The 26,024-nt window shown below is 40.4% G+C and overlaps 2 protein-coding genes and 3 long non-coding RNA genes across 5 annotated transcripts; 2 read left to right on the top strand and 3 right to left on the bottom strand.

The window, feature by feature from the left end:
- The first annotated feature begins 651 nt into the window (after positions 1-651).
- Positions 652-1,325, top strand: LOC143103556 (growth arrest and DNA damage-inducible protein GADD45 gamma-like). Its single transcript, XM_076267288.1, has 3 exons — positions 652-752; positions 878-1,088; positions 1,212-1,325. Exons 1-3 carry the CDS (start codon positions 652-654, stop codon positions 1,323-1,325), a joined length of 426 nt encoding a protein of 141 aa, XP_076123403.1.
- Positions 1,326-7,958: 6,633 nt separating this feature from the next.
- On the bottom strand, positions 7,959-20,376 carry LOC143103565 (uncharacterized). The gene is made up of 5 exons (XR_012982889.1): positions 20,126-20,376; positions 18,706-18,772; positions 18,040-18,355; positions 17,859-17,908; positions 7,959-8,269 (listed from the first exon to the last, which is right to left on the bottom strand). It is a non-coding gene; the product is annotated as an uncharacterized LOC143103565 (long non-coding RNA).
- On the top strand, positions 14,544-15,215 carry LOC143103562 (growth arrest and DNA damage-inducible protein GADD45 gamma-like). Its single transcript, XM_076267293.1, has 3 exons — positions 14,544-14,644; positions 14,770-14,980; positions 15,102-15,215. The coding sequence occupies exons 1-3, from the start codon at positions 14,544-14,546 to the stop codon at positions 15,213-15,215; spliced, it is 426 nt and encodes a 141-aa protein (XP_076123408.1).
- A 1,916-nt stretch (positions 20,377-22,292) lies between the features above and the next one.
- LOC143103579 (uncharacterized) lies at positions 22,293-24,293 on the bottom strand. Its single transcript, XR_012982901.1, has 4 exons — positions 24,229-24,293; positions 23,222-23,409; positions 22,866-23,084; positions 22,293-22,776 (listed from the first exon to the last, which is right to left on the bottom strand). It is a non-coding gene; the product is annotated as an uncharacterized LOC143103579 (long non-coding RNA).
- Positions 24,294-24,827: 534 nt separating this feature from the next.
- On the bottom strand, positions 24,828-25,717 carry LOC143103589 (uncharacterized). The gene is made up of 4 exons (XR_012982910.1): positions 25,543-25,717; positions 25,302-25,400; positions 25,070-25,215; positions 24,828-24,895 (listed from the first exon to the last, which is right to left on the bottom strand). It is a non-coding gene; the product is annotated as an uncharacterized LOC143103589 (long non-coding RNA).
- Positions 25,718-26,024: the final 307 nt, after the last annotated feature.

The raw sequence follows: 26,024 nt of genomic DNA, 5'->3' as shown, positions 1-26,024 counted from the left end.
TGTCATTTCACTGCAAGTATTTCAAGTGGTTGCACTGACTGTTGAAAGTTTGTGTAGTGGATTATATCGAGGTTTCACAGGTAATGGCAGAAAAACCAGAGGAAACCATCTCTGACAACAAAACACCAAAATGGATGAGGAGGATTAATCCGAAATAATAAGGAATGTGAGGAGGTTGCTATCAGAACAAGAGGCTTTTGCGTAATAGTCAAAAGAGAATGCGCCTTTACTGTAGCCTACAGTATAGAGTTTGCGAGGTGGAAAACGAGAGGAAATAATAGCGTTTAAAATGTCAATTTAAATTGTAGCCTAATAATGCACTGTTGAGCGTTTTAAATCCGAAAAAATAAGGAATGTGAGGAGGTTGCTATTAACTTTAAATCTACAATCAAAACTATCTACAGCCTATGACGCAAATTGAATAGCCATGTCCAATAGCCAACTATCCTAATAGAAAACTGATAGCTTTCCTGGCTAAATGGTATAAAATAGGCCTATTAGACAACATAAATTGTGCTGACGACCCAAATAAAATCTCCTGCGACCCACCCGTGGGTCGCGACCCAGTCTTTGGGAAACACTGATTTAGCCTAGGCCTACTGCGCAATTGCTTACAATAGTGATTTAACTCGTTATTCTCTTATCCACAGAATGCAGGTCATCGGTACTGCTTTGGAAGAGCTACTCGTTTCGGCGAAGAATCAAGATTGCTTGACAGTCGGGGTACATGAATCAGCAAAAGTCATGAATGTGTAAGTAAAACAGCGAATATTTCTGGATAAGAAATCTTTCTGGAACCTGATAAATATATCTGCTATTGTTACATGACATGGTTATTTGAATCAGTTTCTAACCAAGTGTCATTGTCATTCAACAGTTATCCAGACAATGTGGCATGCTGCGTCTTAGTGATTGACGAGGAGTACGAATGCGACATTGCCCGTCAGATTCACTTCACCCTCATCCAGGCTTTTTGCTTTGAAAACGACATCAACATCGTGAGGGTGAATGACATCGAGCGCCTTGCCAGTATCGTTGGCATTGACGAGTCGGAGGAATCTAAAGACGTTCACTGCATTCTTATCACGGTAGGCTACACTTTTGCATCACTTCAGTTCCTGTTTAACCTATCATGACATTTATGCTGCAGCTATTTGTAGGTTAAGTTCGTGTTTAGGTCATACTAATTCTTGTGTGCCTTGTTATTGCAGAGCCCAAATGTGGACTCGTGGAAGGATCCTGCTTTGGACAAACTCCGGCTGTTCTGCAAAGAGAGCCGCGGCATGTACGAGTGGGTGCCGACAATTACCCTCCCCGAGCGCTGAACTGGGCCACTTCTCTACGCTTCTGCAACAGAAGGAGAAGGAACCTATTCCGGATCACCGAGTGTGAAGTTCCCACTCTGATAGCGGAGGATGTAAAGCGAACCTCCAGATTTCGGGGACTCTCTCTGGAATTCCGTGCTGGCGCTGACTGGATGGGTACAGGAGTCGACCGGGTCGTGGATTATGGGACATTTCTGACAGACAAAATCACTGAGTCATCTTTGTTATGCCGATATGATGGAAAAGAGATGTTCTACACTAAAACCAAAATGCAATGATGTTGTTAAACAATTTGCAGACATAAATAAACATTTCAAAGGTTTATCCATTATCACTTGTGTCAGTTGCTTGTTTGGTATGTAATAATAATAATAATAATAATAAGAAGAAGAATTTTGCAGTAAAAACTGGAATATTTTTGGAACGAAACCCCCTTTCATCCTCCTTTGCCCATCGTGTCACTCAAAAGCTGTTGTTCGATGTCACCCCGAGCACATGGCTACTTACCATATGACGTATTAAAGGCACCAGCACACATTTAAAGCAACAAGGCCTGTTTTTTAAAAGGTGCATTTATGTTTGCATGGTTTTAGCCTTATGAATGGCTCAAAGTTAGTAAAGTAAAGTAAAGTAAAGTTAAACATTGATTTTATGACTTGTTTCTGCATTTAAATAAACAAAATATGTATTAGTATTATTGTTTTGAAGTTATTTGCATAGTTTTAGCCTTATGAATGGCTCCAGGTTTAAAAAGTAAAGTTAAAAAGAATGTAAATAGACAAAGACAAGGTTGTAATCAATGAAATGTTTATTAAAAATATTTAAAATGTAGAACAGGGCAATCAAACAGACAATAATAGTAATAATAATAAAAATATAACAATAATAATAAAAAATATAACAATTATAATACAATGGTCCTGAAGTAATTGATAGCTGACAAAATGTATGTTTATATAAAAGATAAAAGCGTCTGCTAAATGCATAAATGTAATCACATATGACTCTTTTAATAGCATGTTTTCACTCTGGGCCCTTTAGCGACAGTATATGAGAATGACAGTCTGTCTGTGTCTATGAGAGAGAACACAGTCTAGCAGAGTGTGTGTGTGTGAGAGAGAGAGAGAGAGAGAAAGAGAGAGAGATTGGGAGATTACAGTCTAACAGTGTGTATGTGTGTGTGTGTGTGTGTGAGTGAGACGTATAGACGTATATATACAAAGACGTATAGACGTATACAAAGTATATTTCTAACAAACCTAAAGAAGACTCCAGATGTTTGGTCTTTTGTGTTGCTTTTCTGCCTTCCATTCTGCTTGAATGATTTGACAGTCTGTTTTTGCCTCACCTACCAAGACACACCTACCAGTCCGGTCAAACCCCCATGTTCTCGCAGGACGGCACCTCTATTGTTTTCATCAGGAGGTGTGTAGGCACCCCCTGTTGGGAAGGAGCCTCGGCACCCTGTGTTTTACACTGTCCATTTCAGAGCCTAGTCTCTACCTTAGAGGTGGTCTTTGAACTTGTCCCTGGTTTGACCCCCTTGATGTCCCTGGTTTGACCCTCATGACCCTTATTTGAAGTGAGGAGAGGGAATGATGTGTTGTGTGACTAACTTGTGGGGATTTAGTGATATCAGGCACCTAGTCTAGATTTTTAAAGGTAGAAAAAAAAGCAGGATATATCAAGTTTTTTTTTAAAGAAAAGTTTATTTAAAACAAAAACAATTAAAACAACTATATAATATTTATTATAAAACACAAACTATATACACAATATTTACAAACACACACACACACACAAAGTGTCCGCTCAGGGAGGGCGAGCTGCCCCATCACACACACACACACACACACACACACACACACACACACACAAAGTGTCTGCTCAGCGAGGGGGAGCTGCCCCATCAGACACACACACACACACACACACACACACACACACACACACACACACACACACACACAAAGTGTCTGCTCAGGGAGGGGGAGCTGTCCCATCACAGGTCTAAAAACTCCAAATCAATTGTGTCATACGTGCACTGAAAAAAAACAAAAAGACAGAAGACATGTGGATATTGCTCTAGTGAAACTAAAATGGGATTCACAAGCCATGAAAATCAGAAGTGAATAGAATAATTATGGTCTGCTTTTGTCAAAAAATGTACAGTTAAAGTCAGAGCGGATTCACAGGACTGGAGAGAACACAGATTGCGGAGGGACATAGAGGGAATGCACTTGATTACTTGTTACTTGATTACTAGATTCATATTAACCTCTTGTGGGAACAGTTGGTCAAGGATAGCCATGGGGTCTTGGCTGTAATCTGGCCACTCAGGGATATTTGTGGCACCACTTGTTTCTGGGGCAACACCAGGCTCACTTAGCAGAATGGAAACGGAGAAAAATACATTAGTGAATGAACATGGCATTCCTAACTCTGCAAGATTCATGGCCTGTCTTCCAGACTACAGACTGCATTTGTGCAGCGCCACATTACAATACAGTTGTTTCCTGGCGATATACAGTCATTATTAAAGAGGAATGGTCAGGGAAAGTACAGTTAGTACTTCCTGGCTCATGTGGCCCACAGAGGATGAAGAGCTGCAACTAAGTACATGTCATTTCTAAAGCAAATTTAAAACAGCTCATGTTATGGTCATGTTCAGCACTGGCAAGAAAAGCATAAAACAATAACTGTAGCTGGGTTGTAATGAAATGGATGTATTATAAGAGAAGGACAAAAAAGGAGGAAAAACACACACACACACACACACACACACACACACACACACACACACACACACACACACAAAAAAAGTGAAAACGTAGAAAAGTGAAGTTAAAAATGAAACATCTGTGGTGGGCTTTCCAGAGTATGAGAGCGTGGTGGGAAAATCAGTTGATTGACCTGGAGGATTACATACTCCCGGGTCTCTTGGATACTCCTGCCTCATCTTCAACGACACGTGTGGGGGTAAAACATTCCAGGGAGGATGGTGCAGTGCCTTCTCCTGGCCCTCGACTGCTTCCTAACCTTTACCAAGTGGTTTTCCTTCGATACACTAATGGGATAGAGTAGGTCAGCGGGAATCCAACGGCGCCTCGTTAGGAAAAAAAAAAGTTAAAGAGTGGGGCTTGTTGAGGTCCTGTGTTGCATTGTGTCAATGTTGTGCAAGTCAGAGCCTTGCGTAGCCAAAGTGATGTAAAAAATATATGTGAAATGCCTGCATCAAGTACTCCCAGAAGAGCACAGAGTAATATCTTAGTGTTGACTGGTGTTCATACACATGTATGTTGATTGGCATCCATGTGTTTCACCATGTCTCAGTGATGACATTCAATCTCAGGGGGTTCTTAAATCCATTTCAGTCCCCAATGTGTCCAAAAATGTGCCTTGTGCTTGTTTGTTTTTTACATGAGATTATGAATGTGGTTATTATTATGCTGTTATCAACACTATATAAATACATTTTTGTTATGTCTTTAATCATTTGACATAAACAATATTGTAATAATGCAAAATGTTTACACAAAACAATTCCACAGTGATCATTAACCAGAATTCATGTTTTTAGCTATATAAAAGTTGACAAAAGAAGTGTGACACACACATGAATTTAGTTTATATTTAGAGCACTGCACTGCTGGGGATAGGTGGCAGAGGTCCCAGCATCGTCAGTTGTGAAATCAAGATCTGGTCTTTTTGAGGAACACACAAGAGAACAGGGGTGTCTCTTTCCAGCTTCAAGAAACTTCAAGACCCAACTCTTTAGAGAGCACCTCCTGTCTTAGCACTTACCCTGCATTACCCTCTCCACCCTGTACAGCACTACTTTCTTCTACACACTTCCCTCTATGTAGCTTGATTGTTAATCCTCGTTTGTAAGTCGCTTTGGATAAAAGCATCTTCTAAATGCATACATGTAATGTAATGTAATGTAATGTAATATTCACCTGTCCAGGACATGGTTCTGTTGTTCCCCAGGGCTACCCGGAACATTGTTCACCTGCAATAAGAGCCATGAAAATCAGAAGTGAAAAGAATAATTATGGTCTGCTTTTGTCAAAAAATGTACAGTTAAAGTCAGTAACAAAGAGCGGATTCACAGGACTGGAGAGAACACAGATTGCGGAGGGACATAGAGGGAATGCACTTGATTACTTGTTACTTGATTACTAGATTCATATTAACCTCTTGTGGGAACAGTTGGTCAAGGATAGCCATGGGGTCTTGGCTGTAATCTGGCCACTCAGGGATATTTGTGGCACCACTTGTTTCTGGGGCAACACCAGGCTCACTTAGCAGAATGGAAACGGAGAAAAATACATTAGTGAATGAACATGGCATTCCTAACTCTGCAAGATTCATGGCCTGTCTTCCAGACTACAGACTGCATTTGTGCAGCGCCACATTACAATACAGTTGTTTCCTGGCGATATACAGTCATTATTAAAGAGGAATGGTCAGGGAAAGTACAGTTAGTACTTCCTGGCTCATGTGGCCCACAGAGGATGAAGAGCTGCAACTAAGTACATGTCATTTCTAAAGCAAATTTAAAACAGCTCATGTTATGGTCATGTTCAGCACTGGCAAGAAAAGCATAAAACAATAACTGTAGCTGGGTTGTAATGAAATGGATGTATTATAAGAGAAGGACAAAAAAGGAGGAAAAACACACACACACACACACACACACACACACACACACACACACACACACACACACACAAAAAAAGTGAAAACGTAGAAAAGTGAAGTTAAAAATGAAACATCTGTGGTGGGCTTTCCAGAGTATGAGAGCGTGGTGGGAAAATCAGTTGATTGACCTGGAGGATTACATACTCCCGGGTCTCTTGGATACTCCTGCCTCATCTTCAACGACACGTGTGGGGGTAAAACATTCCAGGGAGGATGGTGCAGTGCCTTCTCCTGGCCCTCGACTGCTTCCTAACCTTTACCAAGTGGTTTTCCTTCGATACACTAATGGGATAGAGTAGGTCAGCGGGAATCCAACGGCGCCTCGTTAGGAAAAAAAAAAGTTAAAGAGTGGGGCTTGTTGAGGTCCTGTGTTGCATTGTGTCAATGTTGTGCAAGTCAGAGCCTTGCGTAGCCAAAGTGATGTAAAAAATATATGTGAAATGCCTGCATCAAGTACTCCCAGAAGAGCACAGAGTAATATCTTAGTGTTGACTGGTGTTCATACACATGTATGTTGATTGGCATCCATGTGTTTCACCATGTCTCAGTGATGACATTCAATCTCAGGGGGTTCTTAAATCCATTTCAGTCCCCAATGTGTCCAAAAATGTGCCTTGTGCTTGTTTGTTTTTTACATGAGATTATGAATGTGGTTATTATTATGCTGTTATCAACACTATATAAATACATTTTTGTTATGTCTTTAATCATTTGACATAAACAATATTGTAATAATGCAAAATGTTTACACAAAACAATTCCACAGTGATCATTAACCAGAATTCATGTTTTTAGCTATATAAAAGTTGACAAAAGAAGTGTGACACACACATGAATTTAGTTTATATTTAGAGCACTGCACTGCTGGGGATAGGTGGCAGAGGTCCCAGCATCGTCAGTTGTGAAATCAAGATCTGGTCTTTTTGAGGAACACACAAGAGAACAGGGGTGTCTCTTTCCAGCTTCAAGAAACTTCAAGACCCAACTCTTTAGAGAGCACCTCCTGTCTTAGCACTTACCCTGCATTACCCTCTCCACCCTGTACAGCACTACTTTCTTCTACACACTTCCCTCTATGTAGCTTGATTGTTAATCCTCGTTTGTAAGTCGCTTTGGATAAAAGCATCTTCTAAATGCATACATGTAATGTAATGTAATGTAATGTAATATTCACCTGTCCAGGACATGGTTCTGTTGTTCCCCAGGGCTACCCGGAACATTGTTCACCTGCAATAAGAGCCATGAAAATCAGAAGTGAAAAGAATAATTATGGTCTGCTTTTGTCAAAAAATGTACAGTTAAAGTCAGTAACAAAGAGCGGATTCACAGGACTGGAGAGAACACAGATTGCGGAGGGACATAGAGGGAATGCACTTGATTACTTGTTACTTGATTACTAGATTCATATTAACCTCTTGTGGGAACAGTTGGTCAAGGATAGCCATGGGGTCTTGGCTGTAATCTGGCCACTCAGGGATATTTGTGGCACCACTTGTTTCTGGGGCAACACCAGGCTCACTTAGCAGAATGGAAACGGAGAAAAATACATTAGTGAATGAACATGGCATTCCTAACTCTGCAAGATTCATGGCCTGTCTTCCAGACTACAGACTGCATTTGTGCAGCGCCACATTACAATACAGTTGTTTCCTGGCGATATACAGTCATTATTAAAGAGGAATGGTCAGGGAAAGTACAGTTAGTACTTCCTGGCTCATGTGGCCCACAGAGGATGAAGAGCTGCAACTAAGTACATGTCATTTCTAAAGCAAATTTAAAACAGCTCATGTTATGGTCATGTTCAGCACTGGCAAGAAAAGCATAAAACAATAACTGTAGCTGGGTTGTAATGAAATGGATGTATTATAAGAGAAGGACAAAAAAGGAGGAAAAACACACACACACACACACACACACACACACACACACACACACACACACACACACACAAAAAAAGTGAAAACGTAGAAAAGTGAAGTTAAAAATGAAACATCTGTGGTGGGCTTTCCAGAGTATGAGAGCGTGGTGGGAAAATCAGTTGATTGACCTGGAGGATTACATACTCCCGGGTCTCTTGGATACTCCTGCCTCATCTTCAACGACACGTGTGGGGGTAAAACATTCCAGGGAGGATGGTGCAGTGCCTTCTCCTGGCCCTCGACTGCTTCCTAACCTTTACCAAGTGGTTTTCCTTCGATACACTAATGGGATAGAGTAGGTCAGCGGGAATCCAACGGCGCCTCGTTAGGAAAAAAAAAAGTTAAAGAGTGGGGCTTGTTGAGGTCCTGTGTTGCATTGTGTCAATGTTGTGCAAGTCAGAGCCTTGCGTAGCCAAAGTGATGTAAAAAATATATGTGAAATGCCTGCATCAAGTACTCCCAGAAGAGCACAGAGTAATATCTTAGTGTTGACTGGTGTTCATACACATGTATGTTGATTGGCATCCATGTGTTTCACCATGTCTCAGTGATGACATTCAATCTCAGGGGGTTCTTAAATCCATTTCAGTCCCCAATGTGTCCAAAAATGTGCCTTGTGCTTGTTTGTTTTTTACATGAGATTATGAATGTGGTTATTATTATGCTGTTATCAACACTATATAAATACATTTTTGTTATGTCTTTAATCATTTGACATAAACAATATTGTAATAATGCAAAATGTTTACACAAAACAATTCCACAGTGATCATTAACCAGAATTCATGTTTTTAGCTATATAAAAGTTGACAAAAGAAGTGTGACACACACATGAATTTAGTTTATATTTAGAGCACTGCACTGCTGGGGATAGGTGGCAGAGGTCCCAGCATCGTCAGTTGTGAAATCAAGATCTGGTCTTTTTGAGGAACACACAAGAGAACAGGGGTGTCTCTTTCCAGCTTCAAGAAACTTCAAGACCCAACTCTTTAGAGAGCACCTCCTGTCTTAGCACTTACCCTGCATTACCCTCTCCACCCTGTACAGCACTACTTTCTTCTACACACTTCCCTCTATGTAGCTTGATTGTTAATCCTCGTTTGTAAGTCGCTTTGGATAAAAGCATCTTCTAAATGCATACATGTAATGTAATGTAATGTAATGTAATATTCACCTGTCCAGGACATGGTTCTGTTGTTCCCCAGGGCTACCCGGAACATTGTTCACCTGCAATACAAGCCATGAAAATCAGAAGTGAAAAGAATAATTATGGTCTGCTTTTGTCAAAAAATGTACAGTTAAAGTCAGTAACAAAGAGCGGATTCACAGGACTGGAGAGAACACAGATTGCGGAGGGACATAGAGGGAATGCACTTGATTACTTGTTACTTGATTACTAGATTCATATTAACCTCTTGTGGGAACAGTTGGTCAAGGATAGCCATGGGGTCTTGGCTGTAATCTGGCCACTCAGGGATATTTGTGGCACCACTTGTTTCTGGGGCAACACCAGGCTCACTTAGCAGAATGGAAACGGAGAAAAATACATTAGTGAATGAACATGGCATTCCTAACTCTGCAAGATTCATGGCCTGTCTTCCAGACTACAGACAGCATTTGTGCAGCGCCACATTACAATACAGTTGTTTCCTGGCGATATACAGTCATTATTAAAGAGGAATGGTCAGGGAAAGTACAGTTAGTACTTCCTGGCTCATGTGGCCCACAGAGGATGAAGAGCTGCAACTAAGTACATGTACATTGTTAATCCTCGTTTGTAAGTCGCTTTGGATAAAAGCATCTGCTAAATGCATACATGTAATGTAATGTAATGTAATATTCACCTGTCCAGGACATGGTTCTGTTCCCCAGGGCTACCCGGAACATTGTTCACCTGCAATACAAACAAACAGCGATTTATGTAAATTTCCTAACCCCTAAGCTTGGATCATCTACAGAAACAACAGCAATGAAAACAACAAATACACACACACACACACAAAACAAGTTAAGAAAAAAATCATACCACTTCATTTGATGATACATCTGCCGTGGAGCATCCTGGCTTCTTTAGCACAAAAAATCCCTTGCTCTCCAATCTGTCTATTAGTGCACGGCAGGGATCTGTGCTGTTCACCAACTCAGCAATCTCCCTGTATTCCCAACTTCTGGCCACCTTGGTCCAGTCTTTTTGGGATATCTTTGCTTGCCTGAGTCGTTCTTTCCGCATTTCCTTCGTGTCTTTTTTCATGCAGACCTTTCTCATATGAGTGGACAAATTTTCGTATGGCTTTTTGCAGTTGAGACAGTAAAGGATTCGCCTGTCAGGTCCGTCCCTATAAAAAACATAAATAAACAATGATTTACACACTGTTACAACTGGCTCATGCAGACACGTGCAAACACATGCAGAAACAACGGAAGAGTGGATAGGCCTAAAGAGGTTCATCACAATCCACATACACAGAGTCATGAGATCACTGGGATGTGCAATCCCATTTTTAAAACATCAACCTGCCAGGGACTGCAGATGAAAACTAGTTAGTGACTAAATCTGGTGCATTTACATGTTAAGGTCCTGTTGATTGACTGTTGGTACAGTGTTCCTTTGCACTTCAAGGCAGGGGTTACCTAGAAATCAAAATGAAAAATAAAGGAAATGACACTGTTATTATATGACACTGTTATAAGCAAACTTTTCACAGAATGAGGCGAATTTAGATAGATAGATAGATAGATAGATAGATAGATAGATAGATACTTTATTGATCCCCAGGGGAAATTCAAGGTCTCAGTAGCATACAGACAACACACACACATTCACTAACAGCAGAAAAAGTAATTAAAGTATATAATATAAAAACACAACTAAGCAAGGACAGTAGAAGAGAAATAATATACTAAATATACTAAAATACAAATTATACTAACTAACACTTAATCTATTAAGACTTAACTAACTAACTAACACTTAATCAATTCTAAAAAACAGTATACACAGGAGGGAGGGGTTATGCACATGTGCTAATATAGCACGCAAACAGTGAGGTTCATGGCTGGTGGTAAGAAGTTGATTTAGTCACTCACTTTCTGTGTGTCTACCACTGTCCCCAGCAACAAAAGGGGTGTATCTTAAAGTGTGTGTGTGTGTGTGTGTGTGTGTGTGTGTGAAGCACCCCCCGCGATCTCCTGGGTGATCTACCTAGGAGCAGGTAAAAATTGGTTTCTTGATCCCTACATATCTCTGACAACAAATTTAATCTTACATTTTAGAAGATTCACATTTTAGACGATACTTTTATGTCTCTGGGACAAAAACTCGCGGAGCTGTAATAGTAGGGGAGAGCCGGGACAGTTGAAACACTTTTAAATTAAACGTAATTTACAAAGCGATCTTACCACACTGAAAGCTAATATTTGGTCACTAGTAAGCTACATCTGTCCTCTGTCAAATACAAATGCATTTTCAGCTTTGAACAAAACCGTTCAGGAATTATTACAGCAAAAGTGGGACGTGCGTTTTGTTTCATTCGTCCCTCCAGGTCGGGACAGTTGAAACCACATAAGGGGACGAATGAAACATACAGTTTAAGCCATATAAACGTCCCACAACTTCAAAATGTTACTACATATCATGAATAGTACTCCCAAAAGGTGTTATTTTAGATAGATTGTTGCAGGGCTATACGTCTTCGTGCATGTCTGTTTACAATTCATTGCCATCATCGTGAAGCGTGTATGAAGCGGTTTTTGAAATATCATGTCCTGTGGATGATTCTGCCATGTTTATAGCTAGAATGGTAAGCTTTCCCATTTATATCATGTTTATATTGTTGAAAATGTCGTTTCACTAGGTTTTTACGTGGGTTAGACCACTGCACATCCAAATAAGTAGGCTTAACGACCCATCGGCCGTCAGTCTCCATAGGATAACATGGGAAAACTCAACCCCCTACCTGGTGGGCCCAAATGTATTTTCATCTTCCTAAAACTGTTTTTCCATGTCTCACCTCCGTAGATGATTGTTTAAACACAGATATTTGTGCATTTAATTAAAATACATGGAGGTACAGCCTGTTCGGGACGATTGAAACACTTGTTTCAATCGTCCCGACACAGACATATGACACTATAGCTTGTTTTGCTTTCCATGTAAACAAGCATGCGATATGAAAGTCTGGGATTGTGGAGAACACTAAATGGTGTACTGAATAAGCATTAAGTCGAAACTTTAAATGAAAAACACTGATTAATAATCGAAAAAATGTAACCGCTAATGAAGTTTACTTTTGCGCATTGAAACTCGTTTATCGCCTGTAACTCCGTGATAAAATGACATAGCAGGAAGATATTTGGCTGATAGAAGGAGGTTAACATGCTCTATGTTTTGACCAAAGGACATCTGTTTATTTTTGCATTATTTTGACTATGACTAGCTCCAGTCTCAACAGCACATATACTTTGTCCACACGCATCTCATTCAGTTAGAACACACATATCCCCTCTCCGCTTTCTCTCACTCCATCCCTGCGCACGGGGCTCTCTTAAAAGTGACCCCAAAGACTTTGTTTACAGGCCTTAACATCACTGCACTGACAAACTTTATCATCAACAAATCAAGTTTCCATGGGCTTACCTTTAGCTGATTCCTTTGCTGCTGATAATTCTTCGTTGCTGTCTGTAAGCTACGTCTTCTCAGTTAAAGACGGGGGTGTGTGTGCCTGTTTTAAGGGCGGGCTGACGTCATGTTTTGGAGGTCGCGCTCTGCAATGATAGGCCGAGACAAGGGTAGCCTAAAAGACTGCTCTATGGCAATACTGCTCCCCTATGGCGATATTGGTGAGCAGATTAAACATCCATACTTGCGTCAAGTAGGCTAAATTATCTAGCAAGACTCTTTCCTACAAACCCCCTTCCCATGACATACCTTGCGACAGTCTCAAACCCATCATTGCCCTTAACAATGTGGACTATCCTATCCACACATCCATTGTTATTGTATAACACAATGTGTAAACCTAAACTTTAACAAGGCCCTGCCATTTGGACTTTGAGGAAATAACAGTCAGAAATAATAATTATAATACGAATATAAAGTGTTTCAAAGTAAAAAAAAAAAGAATATTAAAGTGTGTTATTGTTAACTGAAATGTTGACTGAAGTAAGAAAGTTGAAAAAAAAAACCTATTGTGAATGCAATAAATGAAGTTTCCAAGTGTTGTAAAATATTCCCTTGTGTACAAGCCTGTAAAATAAGGTATAATTCAAATCTAAAAATTATTAACGAATAAAGGAACACTCCAAGAAATTTATAAAACAGGTTGTGTCCTTTTCTGGTGTGTAGTAAGCTTTAAAACACTTTTAAAGTGTATGTGCAAAAAACCTCAGAGTGAAAAGGGCGCAGGGAATTGTTTTGGCCAGTTGGCTCCGCCACTGGTAATGTAGGCTAATGGGAGATGTGAAATGAGCTCTAAAAAGAGTGCTTCTGATAGTGCTTCTGGAAAAGGAAGAGTGTAAATGTTAGGGCCCTGAAGTAATTGATAGCTGACAAAATGTATGTCGCTTTGGATAAAAGCTTCTGCTAAATGCATAAATGTAATCACATATGACTCTTTCCTAGCATGTTTTCACTCTGGGCCCTCTAGTGACATAGGAGAATGACAGTCTGTGTCTATGAGAGAGAACACAGTCTAGCAGAGTGTGTGTGTGTGTGTGCGTGTGTGTGTGTGTGAGAGATAGAGATAGAGAGATTGGGAGATTACAGTCTAACAGTGTGTATGTGTGTGTGTATGTGTGTGTGTGTGTCTGTGTGTGTGAGTGAGACGTATCAGAGAGAGAGAGAGAGAGAGAGAGAGAGAGAGAGAGAGAGAGAGAGAGATCTCCACATGTGTTGCACGGCAGCTCATGTGGTGCACTGTAACAGGTCTGCACATGTGGTTTGCAGATAGCAGATTTAAGCACCAACCACAATTTGTCATTTCACTGCAAGTATTTCAAGTGGTTGCACTGTCTGTTGAAAGTTTGTGTAGTGGATTATATCGAGGTTTCACAGGTAATGGCAGAAAAACCAGAGGAAACCATCTCTGACAACAAAACACCAAAATGGATGAGGAGGACTAATCCAAAATAATAAGGAATGCGTGGAGGTTGCTATCAGAACAAGAGGCTTTTGCGTAATAGTCAAAAGATAATGCGCCTTTACTGTAGCGGTAGAGGAAATAATAGCGTTTAAAATGTCCATTTCAATTGTAGCCTAATAATGCACTGTTGAGCGTTTTAAATCCGAAATAATAAGGAATGTGAGGAGGTTGCTATTAACTTTAAATCTACAATCAAAACTATCTACAGCCTATGACGCAAATTGAATAGCCATGTCCAATAGCCAACTATCCTAATAGAAAACTGATAGCTTTCCTGGCTAAATGGTATAAATTAGGCCTATTAGACAACATACATTGTGCTGACGACCCAAATAAAATCTCCTGCGACCCACCCGTGGGTCGCGACCCAGTCTTTGGGAAACACTGATTTAGCCTAGGCCTACTGCGCAATTGCTTACAATAGTGATTTAACTCGTTATTCTCTTATCCACAGAATGCAGGTCATCGGTACTGCTTTGGAAGAGCTACTCGTTTCGGCGAAGAATCAAGATTGCTTGACAGTCGGGGTACATGAATCAGCAAAAGTCATGAATGTGTAAGTAAAGCAGCGAATATTTCTGGATAAGAAATCTTTCTGGAACCTGATAAATATATCTGCTATTGTTACATGACATGGTTATTTGAATCAGTTTCTAACCAAGTGTCATTGTCATTCAACAGTTATCCAGACAATGTGGCATGCTGCGTCTTAGTGATTGACGAGGAGTACGAATGCGACATTGCCCGTCAGATTCACTTCACCCTCATCCAGGCTTTTTGCTTTGAAAACGACATCAACATCGTGAGGGTGAATGACATCGAGCGCCTTGCCAGTATCGTTGGCATTGACGAGTCGGAGGAATCTAAAGACGTTCACTGCATTCTTATCACGGTAGGCTACACTTTTGCATCACTTCAGTTCCTGTTTAACCTATCATGACATTTATGTTGCAGCTATTTGTAGGTTAAGTTCGTGTTTAGGTCATACTAATTCTTGTGCCTTGTTATTGCAGAGCCCAAATGTGGACTCGTGGAAGGATCCTGCTTTGGACAAACTCCGGCTGTTCTGCAAAGAGAGCCGCGGCATGTACGAGTGGGTGCCGACAATTACCCTCCCCGAGCGCTGAACTGGGCCACTTCTCTACGCTTCTGCAACAGAAGGAGAAGGAACCTATTCCGGATCACCGAGTGTGAAGTTCCCACTCTGATAGCGGAGGATGTAAAGCGAACCTCCAGATTTCGGGGACTCTCTCTGGAATTCCGTGCTGGCGCTGACTGGATGGGTACAGGAGTCGACCGGGTCGTGGATTATGGGACATTTCTGACAGACAAAATCACTGAGTCATCTTTGTTATGCCGATATGATGGAAAAGAGATGTTCTACACTAAAACCAAAATGCAATGATGTTGTTAAACAATTTGCAGACATAAATAAACATTTCAAAGGTTTATCCATTATCACTTGTGTCAGTTGCTTGTTTGGTATGTAATAATAATAATAATAATAATAATTTTGCAGTAAAAACTGGAATCTTTTTGGAACGAAACCCCCTTTCATCCTCCTTTGCCCATCGTGTCACTCAAAAGCTGTTGTTCATGTCACCCCGAGCACATGGCTACTTACCATATGACGTATTAAAGGCACCAGCACACATTTAAAGCAACAAGGCCTGTTTTTTAAAAGGTGCATTTATGTTTGCATGGTTTTAGCCTTATGAATGGCTCAAAGTTAGTAAAGTAAAGTAAAGTTAAACATTGATTTTATGACTTGTTTCTGCATTTTTGTTTTGGAGTTATTTGCATAGTTTTAGCCTTATGAATGGCTCCAGGTTGAGTTAAAAAGAATGTAAATAGACAAAGACAAGGTTGTAATCAATGAAATGTTTATTATAAATATTTAAAATGTAGAACAGGGCAATCAAACAGACAATAATAGTAATAATAATAAAAATATAACAATAATAATAAAAAATATAACAATTATAATACAATGGTCCTGAAGTAATTGATAGCTGACAAAATGTATGTCGCTTTGGATAAAAGCGTCTGCTAAATGCATAAATGTAATCACATATGACTCTTTTAATAGCATGTTTTCACTCTGGGCCCTTTAGCGACAGTATATGAGAATGACAGTCTGTCTGTGTCTATGAGAGAGAACACAGTCTAGCAGAGTGTGTGTGTGTGTGTGTGTGTGTGTGTGTGTGTGTGTGTGAGAGAGAGAGAGAGAGAGAGAGAGAAAGACTCCAGATGTTTGGTCTTTTGTGTTGCTTTTCTGCCTTCCATTCTGCTCAAATAAAGTGGTTGAATGATTTGACAGTCTGTTTTTGCCTCACCTACCAAGACACACCTACCAGTCCGGTCAAACCCCCATGTTCTCGCAGGACGGCACCTCTATTGTTTTCATCAGGAGGTGTGTAGGCACCCCCTGTTGGGAAGGAGCCTCGGCACCCTGTGTTTTACACTGTCCATTTCAGACCCTAGTCTCTACCTTACAGGTGGTCTTTGAACTTGAACACACACACACACACAAAGTGTCTGCTCAGGGAGGGGGAGCTGCCCCATCACACACACACACACACACACCACACACACACACACACACACACACACACACACACACACACACACACACACACACACACACACACACAGTGTCTGCTCAGGGAGGGGGAGCTGCCCCATCACAGGTTTCAAAACTCCTCCCAATCGATTGTGTCATACGTGAACTGAAAAAAACCAAAAAGACAGAAGACATGTGGATATTGCTCTAGTGAAACTAAAATGGGATTCACAAGCCATGAAAATTAGAAGTGAAAAGAATAATTATGGTCTGCTTTTGTCAAAAAATTTACAGTTAAAGTCAGTAACAAAGATTCACAGGACTGGAGAGAACACAGATTGCAGACGGAAAATACAATGGTCCTTAGGAAAAAAAAAAGTTAAAGAGTGGGGCTTGTTGAGGTCCTGTGTTGCATTGTGTCAATGTTGTGCAAGTCAGAGCCTTGCGTAGCCAAAGTGATGTAAAAAATATATGTGAAATGCCTGCATCAAGTACTCCCAGAAGAGCACAGAGTAATATCTTAGTGTTGACTGGTGTTCATACACATGTATGTTGATTGGCATCCATGTGTTTCACCATGTCTCAGTGATGACATTCAATCTCAGGGGGTTCTTAAATCCATTTCAGTCCCCAATGTGTCCAAAAATGTGCCTTGTGCTTGTTTGTTTTTTACATGAGATTATGAATGTGGTTATTATTATGCTGTTATCAACACTATATAAATACATTTTTGTTATGTCTTTAATCATTTGACATAAACAATATTGTAATAATGCAAAATGTTTACACAAAACAATTCCACAGTGATCATTAACCAGAATTCATGTTTTTAGCTATATAAAAGTTGACAAAAGAAGTGTGACACACACATGAATTTAGTTTATATTTAGAGCACTGCACTGCTGGGGATAGGTGGCAGAGGTCCCAGCATCGTCAGTTGTGAAATCAAGATCTGGTCTTTTTGAGGAACACACAAGAGAACAGGGGTGTCTCTTTCCAGCTTCAAGAAACTTCAAGACCCAACTCTTTAGAGAGCACCTCCTGTCTTAGCACTTACCCTGCATTACCCTCTCCACCCTGTACAGCACTACTTTCTTCTACACACTTCCCTCTATGTAGCTTGATTGTTAATCCTCGTTTGTAAGTCGCTTTGGATAAAAGCATCTGCTAAATGCATACATGTAATGTAATGTAATGTAATATTCACCTGTCCAGGACATGGTTCTGTTCCCCAGGGCTACCCGGAACATTGTTCACCTGCAATACAAACAAACAGCGATTTATGTAAATTTCCTAACCCCTAAGCTTGGATCATCTACAGAAACAACAGCAATGAAAACAACAAATACACACACACACACACAAAACAAGTTAAGAAAAAAACATACCACTTCTTTTTCATTTGTAACGACATCTGCCGTGGAGCGTCCTGGGTTATTGAGCACAAAAAAGCCTTTGCTCTCCAATCTCTCAATGAGTGCACGGCAGGGATCTGCGCTGTTCATTAACTCCGCGATCTCACCGTATTCCCAACTTCTGGCCACCTTGGTCCAGTCTTTTTGGGATGTCTTTGCTTGCCTGAGTCGTTCTTTCTGCATTACCTCCGTGTCTTTTTTCATGCAGACCTTTCTCATATGCGTGGACAAGTTTTCATACGGCTTTTTGCATTTAAGGCAGTAAATGATTTGCCTGTCAGGTCCGTCCCTATAAAAAACATAAATAAACAATGATTTACACACTGTTACAACTGGCTCATGCAGACACGTGCAAACACATGCAGAAACAACGGAAGAGTGGATAGGCCTAAAGAGGTTCATCACAATCCACATACACAGAGTCATGAGATCACTGGGATGTGCAATCCCATTTTTAAAATATCAACCTGCCAGGGACTGCAGATGAAAACTAGTTAGTGACTAAACCTGGTGCATTTACATGTTAAGGTCCTGTTGATTGATGTACACTGTTCCTTTCTTTCTTAAAATACATGCAAATAGACAATTGAGATGTATTATTAAGGAATTAGCAAGTATTCAGCGTTTTCTAATTCTTACATTGTATGCCACTTCAACAGCTGTCGATTTAAGTCAAACAACAAATGCACTTCAAGGCAGGGGTTACCTAGAAATCAAAATGAAAAATGAAGGAAATGACACTGTTATTACATGACACTGTTATAAGCAAACTTTTCACAGAATGAGGTGAATTTAGATAGATAGATAGATAGATAGATAGATAGATATATACTTTATTGATCCCCAGTGGAAATTCAAGGTCTCAGTAGCACACAGACAATACACACACATTCACTAACAGCAGAAAAAGTAATTAAAGTATATAATATAAAAACACAACTAAGCAAGGACAGTAGAAGATAAAGAATATAGTAAATATACTAAAATACAAATTATACTAACTAACACTTTATATAAATCAATTCTAAAAAACAGTATACACATAGTGGTGATTAATCAATCAAGAGGCACTTGCAATGACTGAGGCAGGGACTGAGCCTGTTATTCTCTGTGCATAGTAAGGTAAGGTAAGGTTCTCTGTGTGAGTGAGTGCAATGGTGATAGTGGTCATGGTGATAGTGCAAATGAGTAAGTCCAACAGTGTAACAATGCAGAAATAAAGTCTATATATATATATATATATATATATATATATAACTATTTTAAGAAAAGGTATAAGTGTGGCCACAGCTCGGCTGTGGCATGGAGGGAGGGGTTATGCACATGTGCTAATGTGCTATCAGTGAGGCAGAAAGACAGTGGTAAAAGTTGCTAGTGGATTTAGTCACTCACTTTCTGTGTGTCTGCCACTGTCCCCAGCAACAAAAGAGGTGTGTCTTAAAGTGTGTGTGTGTGTCTGTGTGTGTGTGTCGCACCCCCGCGATCTCCTCCTTTTGTGATCTCCACTGGTATTATACTACCCCTCCCCCAAATAGGTCAATGGGACCAGTAAAAATAGAGCTGCACAGTCCCGAAATGATATGTTGTATGCTTATGAGTTATGCCGTAGCTGGTTAGCCTAAGACATGCTGTAAAACTCTTTAGATACGGATTTTTCCAAACGTCAATGGGACAAATGAATGGGAAGCTTACATCCGGCACCTAACCGCGTTTTGGCTGTGGGCGGGACTGTGCAGCTCTATTGGTTTCTTGCTTCCTACAAATCTCTGACAACATATTCAATCTTACATTCTATCTGAAAGTGGTTAGCAAATGAACGAGGATTTTGGTTTTATCTGCGGATTTATTTTTGCATTATTTTGAATATGACTAGCTCCAGTCTCAACAGCACGTTCCACAAGCATCTCATTCTCAGTTCGAAAAACCTCTCCGCTTTCTCTCACTCCATCCCTGCGCACGGGGCTCTCTTAAAAGTGACCCCAAAGACTTTGTTTACAGGCCTTAACATCACTGCACTGACAAACTTTATCATCAACAAATCAAGTTTCCATGGACTTACCTTTAGCTGATTCCTTTGCTGCTGATAATTCTTCGTTGCTGTCTGTAAGCTACGTCTTCTCAGTTAAAGACGGGGGTGTGTGTGCCTGTTTTAAGGGCGGGCTGACGTCATGTTTTGGAGGTCGCGCTCTGCAATGATAGGCCGAGACAAGGATAGCCTAAAAGACTGCTCTATGGCAATACTGCTCCCCTATGGCGATATTGGTGAGCAGATTAAACATCCATACTTGCGTCAAGTAGGCTAAATTATTGTAAACCTTGATATGTTCAGGGGGAGATTCTCTGCATAGTATATAAAGGATTCACGTACAAACGAGTTCAAACTGAAAAGCGTGTTTATTCCAGGTTTATTCACCAGCCACTTTCCCTCTTCTTCCTTGCCACTTCCTCTCTCCCCGCTAAGCATTCTGGGCCTTGTAGTTCTGGCCAGGTATTACAGTACATTATCTAGCAAGATACTTTCCTACAAACCCCCTTCCCATGACATACCTTGCGACTGTCTCAAACCCATCATTGCCCTTAACAATGTGGACTATCCTATCCACACATCCATTGTTACTGTATAACACAATGTGTAACCTTAACTTTAACAAGGCCCTGCTATTTGGACTTTAAGGAAATAACAGTCAGACATAATAATTATAATACGAATATAGAGTGTTTCAAAGTAAAAAAATGAATACTAAAGTGTGTTATTGTTAACTGAAATGTTGACTGAAGGAAGAAAGTTGAAAAAAAAAAACCTATTGTGAATGCAATAAATGAAGTTTCCAAGTGTTGTAAAATATTCCCTTGTGTATAAGCCTGTAAAATAAGGTCTAATTCAAATCTAAAAATTATTAACGAATAAAGGAACACTCCAAGAAATTTATAAAACAGGTTGTGTCCTTTTCTGGTGTGTAGTAAGCTTTAAAACACTTTTAAAGTGTATGTGCAAAAAACCTCAAAGTGAAAAGGGTGCAGGGAATTGTTTTGGCCAGTTGGCTCCGCCACTGGTAATGTAGGCTAATGGGAGATGTGAAATGAGCTCTAAAAAGAGTGCTTCTGATAGTGCTTCTGGAAAAGGAATAGTGTAAATGTTAGGGCCCTGAAGTAATTGATAGCTGACAAAATGTATGTCGCTTTGGATAAAAGCGTCTGCTAAATGCATAAATGTAATCACATATGACTTTTATTAGCATGTTTTCACTCTGAGAACACAGTCTAGCAGAGTGTGTGCGTGTGTGTGTGAGAGAGAGAGAGAGAGATTGGGAGATTACAGTCTAACAGTGTGTGTGTGTGTGTGTGTGTGAGACAGTGCACATTATGTGCTCATTGTAATAATGGAGCAATAGAGGATGAATTACATTTCCTCACCGACTACCTACAATGATATAGAATATATTCACCCTGTATTCATTACTCTCAAAAATGAACTAAAACTTCCATTCCTCCTGGGTGAGATAGTCACTTACCCAACTTGCCTCAAAATACCTACAGTCCTGCCACATTTTGAGAGAGGAGTCAACCAAATAATATAAACAAAGCACAATGCTCTTTTTTATTGTCATTATTATTATTATTGTTATGTTTTATTATTATTCATTTATTCACCTATTTCACTGCTATTTTATCTCTTTTTTTAAATATTATTATTATTATTTTTTAATTTTCTTTTTACATCTTTATTACCTGCTTTGGCAATATTGTATCTACATTCATGCCAATAAAGATTCTTGACAGAGAGAGAGAGAGAGAGAGAGAGAGAGAGAGAACAGTCTAGCAGAGAGTGTGTGTGTGTGTGAGTGAGAGAGCGAGACAGCACAGTCTAGAGTCTAGCAGTGTGTGTTTGTGAGAGAGAGAGAGAACACAGTATGTGTGTGTGTGTGTGTGTGTGTGTGAGAGAGAGAGAGAGAGAGAGAGAGAGAGAGATTGGGAGATGACAGTCTAGCAGTGTGTGTGTGTGTGTGTGTGTGTGAGAGAGAGAGAAAGAGAAGAGAGAGAGTGTGTGTGTGTTTGAGAGAGAGAGAGAGAGAGAGGGAGAGAGACAGAGAGAGAACATAGTCTAGCAGTCTGTGTGTATGTGTGTATGTATGTGTTTGTGTGAGAGAGAGAGATATTGGGCAGAGTCTAGAACTTTGAACTTTATTTGAATACAAATCAACATACACATACGTTCTTTTTTGGTGCTTAAAAGCGGCATATAGGAGGCAAATCCAGCACAGCAATGTCAGCAAACACCAGAAAAATGTTTGTCTCATTCATCTAACCAGTCCAAGTCAAGACCTTCACCTCTGAATGATGTCTTGTTTACGCCATAGTCCCACAAGATTTCGTCATTGCACTGGATATCCTTTGTTGCCAGGAACAGTATAGTGTCTCTGCAACCATCAGGGAATTTCAATTGGAAATGTACCGGCTTGACATTGAATTTCTTTTTAGAATGATTCATCCTCCTCCCAAATGTGTCTTTGAGAGGGTGACATTCACAAGGGAAGGTCTGTGCATCCATACAAAGACTGGCACCACCTCTGGTCTTGAAAAAAAAAAGATAGCCCATTTCTCCACTCTGCTGTTCTGCAAGCAATTTCTTTCCTTCAGATGCCGGGATTATTCGGCCATGGTAGTCACAAAGGACATCTCCTTTGGTGAATGGCATGGTGGCAACGACACCTACAACAGAACAGACTAGAATATTTACGGCCATGTCCATTTCAAATCTTGACATTGCTTTTCATTTGTTATGTTTCTTGTTTGCTCACCTTTTCCCTTATCTCCACCAAAGTCCTGGATCTGAAGCCCTTTCCATTTTTGCTCCGAAACTGCCTTTATGATTTTGCCATCCTTTTCAATGCTCGTCTTCTGTTCAGATATCCAAGCCTGAAGAATATCCTTAAGGTCCGGGAGGTTTGCGTGCCACTTTTCTTTGGAGATGACGAGACGGACTTTGTCCAAAGTCGGTTGATGCCTGCCAATGTGAGCTGAGATGGAATTGTAAGCTGGTGTCAGTACAGAAACAATGAAAATCAGCACACCTTCTCTTTTAGAGTATCTACAACATTCTGTTTTGTTTTCAAAGACATGACACTTATGACATGATGCATGGCATGATGCTTACCGAGGATATAATTTAAGCGCATCTTGTACTGCTCTCCTCTCCACTTGTCATAAACGTCACGGCCTTCAAATCCAGCGCTCATCCTCCTCTTTTTTGTGGGTGGTTCGTCGTTGAGAGTGACGGGAAACATTTCAACAAATGTTTCAAACTGGTCAAGAGCTGTTGTATTCAAAGCTGAGGAAGAAGAGCTATGAGAATAGGTTAATTTCAGGACTGCTGGGTGTACTTTCAAAAGCGCTACATTAAAGCATTCACTCATTCATATAGCACATACCTTTCAACAGATTGTAAGAATGAGAAATGAATAAATATCAGAACAAGAGGCTTTCGCGTAATAGTCAAAAGATAATGCACCTTTACTGTAGCCTACAGTATAGAGTTTGCGAGGTGGAAAAAGAGAGGAAATAATAGCGTTTAAAATGTCCTTTTAAATTGTAGCCTAATAATGCACTGTTGAGCGTTTTAAATCCGAAATAATAAGGAATGTGAGGAGGTTGCTATTAACTTTAAAGAGTGCATCTACAATCAAAACTATCTACAGCCTATAACGCAAATTGAATAGCCATGTCCGCATACGGATGCCTGCTTTAGTTGACTGGATTTCAAGTTGAAGAGCTGATTAGGCTGATGTCCCTTGCATTTTGCCACTGCGAGGTCCGCACAGAAATGTTTCATTTTGCGAATGAGATGTCCACGCTGTCCCCTGTGCGACGTGTTGCCCCCCCCCCCCCCAGTTTCAGAGCTATTCTAAATACAAAATTGCGCAGAGGGCCGTGACTGTGGTAAACTATCCTAATAGAAAACTGATAGCTTTCCTGGCTAAATGGTATAAGTTAGGCCTATTACACAACATAAATTGTGCTGACGACCCAAATAACCTAACCCAGTCTTTGGGAAACACTGCTCTGACTGATGTTCTCACAACTGAGAATATAGGGAAATTAATGTGCATTACATTGGTGTAACAGGGACCTTAAAAGATAATTGTTTGCAAACACAATACACACCTCTCACCAGCCACCTGTGTATCCTCAGGAATCGGCTCACTGCTTTGAGTCGTCTGCTCACAACTGAGTAAATAGGAAAAAAATACATATGGTTTACACTGGTGTGCATGACACAGACCTTGGAAGAACATATACCACTGCTTGCACACACCTCCCACTAGCTGTCTGTGTATCCTCAGGAATCGGCTCACTGCTTTGAGTCGTCTGCTCACAACTGAGTAAATAGGAAAAAAATACATATGGTTTACACTGGTGTGCATGACACAGACCTTGGAAGAACATATACCACTGCTTGCACACACCTCCCACTAGCTGTCTGTGTATCCTCTGGAATCGGCTCACTGCTTTGAGTCGTCTGCTCACAACTGAGTAAATAGGAAAAAAATACATATGGTTTACACTGGTGTGCATGACACAGACCTTGGAAGAACATATACCACTGCTTGCACACACCTCCCACTAGCTGTCTGTGTATCCTCAGGAATCGGCTCACTGCTTTGAGTCGTCTGCTCACAACTGAGTAAATAGGAAAAAAATACATATGGTTTACACTGGTGTGCATGACACAGACCTTGGAAGAACATATACCACTGCTTGCACACACCTCCCACTAGCTGTCTGTGTATCCTCTGGAATCGGCTCACTGCTTTGAGTTTTCTGCTCACAACTGACAACATGGAAAGATAAATATGCTTTACCTATGTATGCATGACATGAACTGTGAAAAAAAATAGAACCTGATCCAATTTAAACATCTTCTAGCTGGTGTCTGTGGATCAACTTATACAGTGTACTTGTGTGTGTGTGTGTGTGTGTGTGTGTGCACAGTACATATACTTACAACTTCCAAAGACGTTGTAAATCTGTTTTTGTGTTTGCAATGGGACCACCATTCTGTCCTAGAAAGAAGCAGCCTTCGTCGTCCGTATCTTCATCTTGTCTAAGTAAAGCCAGTGGCCGTATCTTGGTAAAGTACAACTCAAACCACTGTTGAATTAAATGAAAATATCAGCAACCAGATTGAATTTGGAATACATTATTCAAGTCGTTTAGACTGTGGCAACATACAGTACCTCTTCTTCTTCCTTTCTGAGAGTACAGGCCACTGAATTATCACTGAATTGGATGGTCACACCACTTGATGTCTGCTGTCTATCAACCCAACCTGCAGTCTGTAGAGCAGATGGTATACATGAATGAGCACAATTTTTTTGAAACAGGTATAATTTCTTACCTTTAAATGTATGAAAAGCATTTCATGACTGAGATGATTTAATTTTGTTGTGCAGGAATAAAATTTGGACACTTGCGTACTTTGAAAGTCTCTATACTCTTCAAAGATTTGTTGTATACCACAGACAACACGCCCATACAAAAGTATCGGAACTGTGTCGTGTAGTTTGTTGCCACGTTCACTCCAGTCTTAAGTTTGGCAACCATACTGCGCATCCACGGAGTGACGTCTTGCAGAAGCTGCCGTTGCTCAGCTGGAGAGCTAATTATAACCAACAACAGATGAGAGACACATATTAGACGCCTTATGAACACTAATAAAGATTGAAACCATAAGTCATTTAAAGGGAGAATCGAACCTTTCCGATGGGTCTTTGACTATAAAGAAGCCCTTGCTTTTCAGCCGGTCGATGAGGGCACGGAGGGGATCTTCCTCATTCATTAAGGAATCAACCTCATGGTACTCCCAACGTCTGCCCACTCTCGTCCATTCTTTTTGGGATATTTTGGCCTTGGTCAACTCAGCGTTACGCTCTTCTTCTGTGTTGTCCTTCATACAGGCC

Source organism: Alosa pseudoharengus, unplaced genomic scaffold, assembly GCF_046254945.1.
Source record: "Alosa pseudoharengus isolate Yale_2024_CS ecotype anadromous, Long Island Sound unplaced genomic scaffold, YU_APseudo_1.1 YU_APseudo_1.1_scf_48, whole genome shotgun sequence".
In the NCBI taxonomy this organism is placed as follows: domain Eukaryota; kingdom Metazoa; phylum Chordata; class Actinopteri; order Clupeiformes; family Clupeidae; genus Alosa; species Alosa pseudoharengus.
This window is presented reverse-complemented; position numbering and strand designations above follow the sequence as displayed.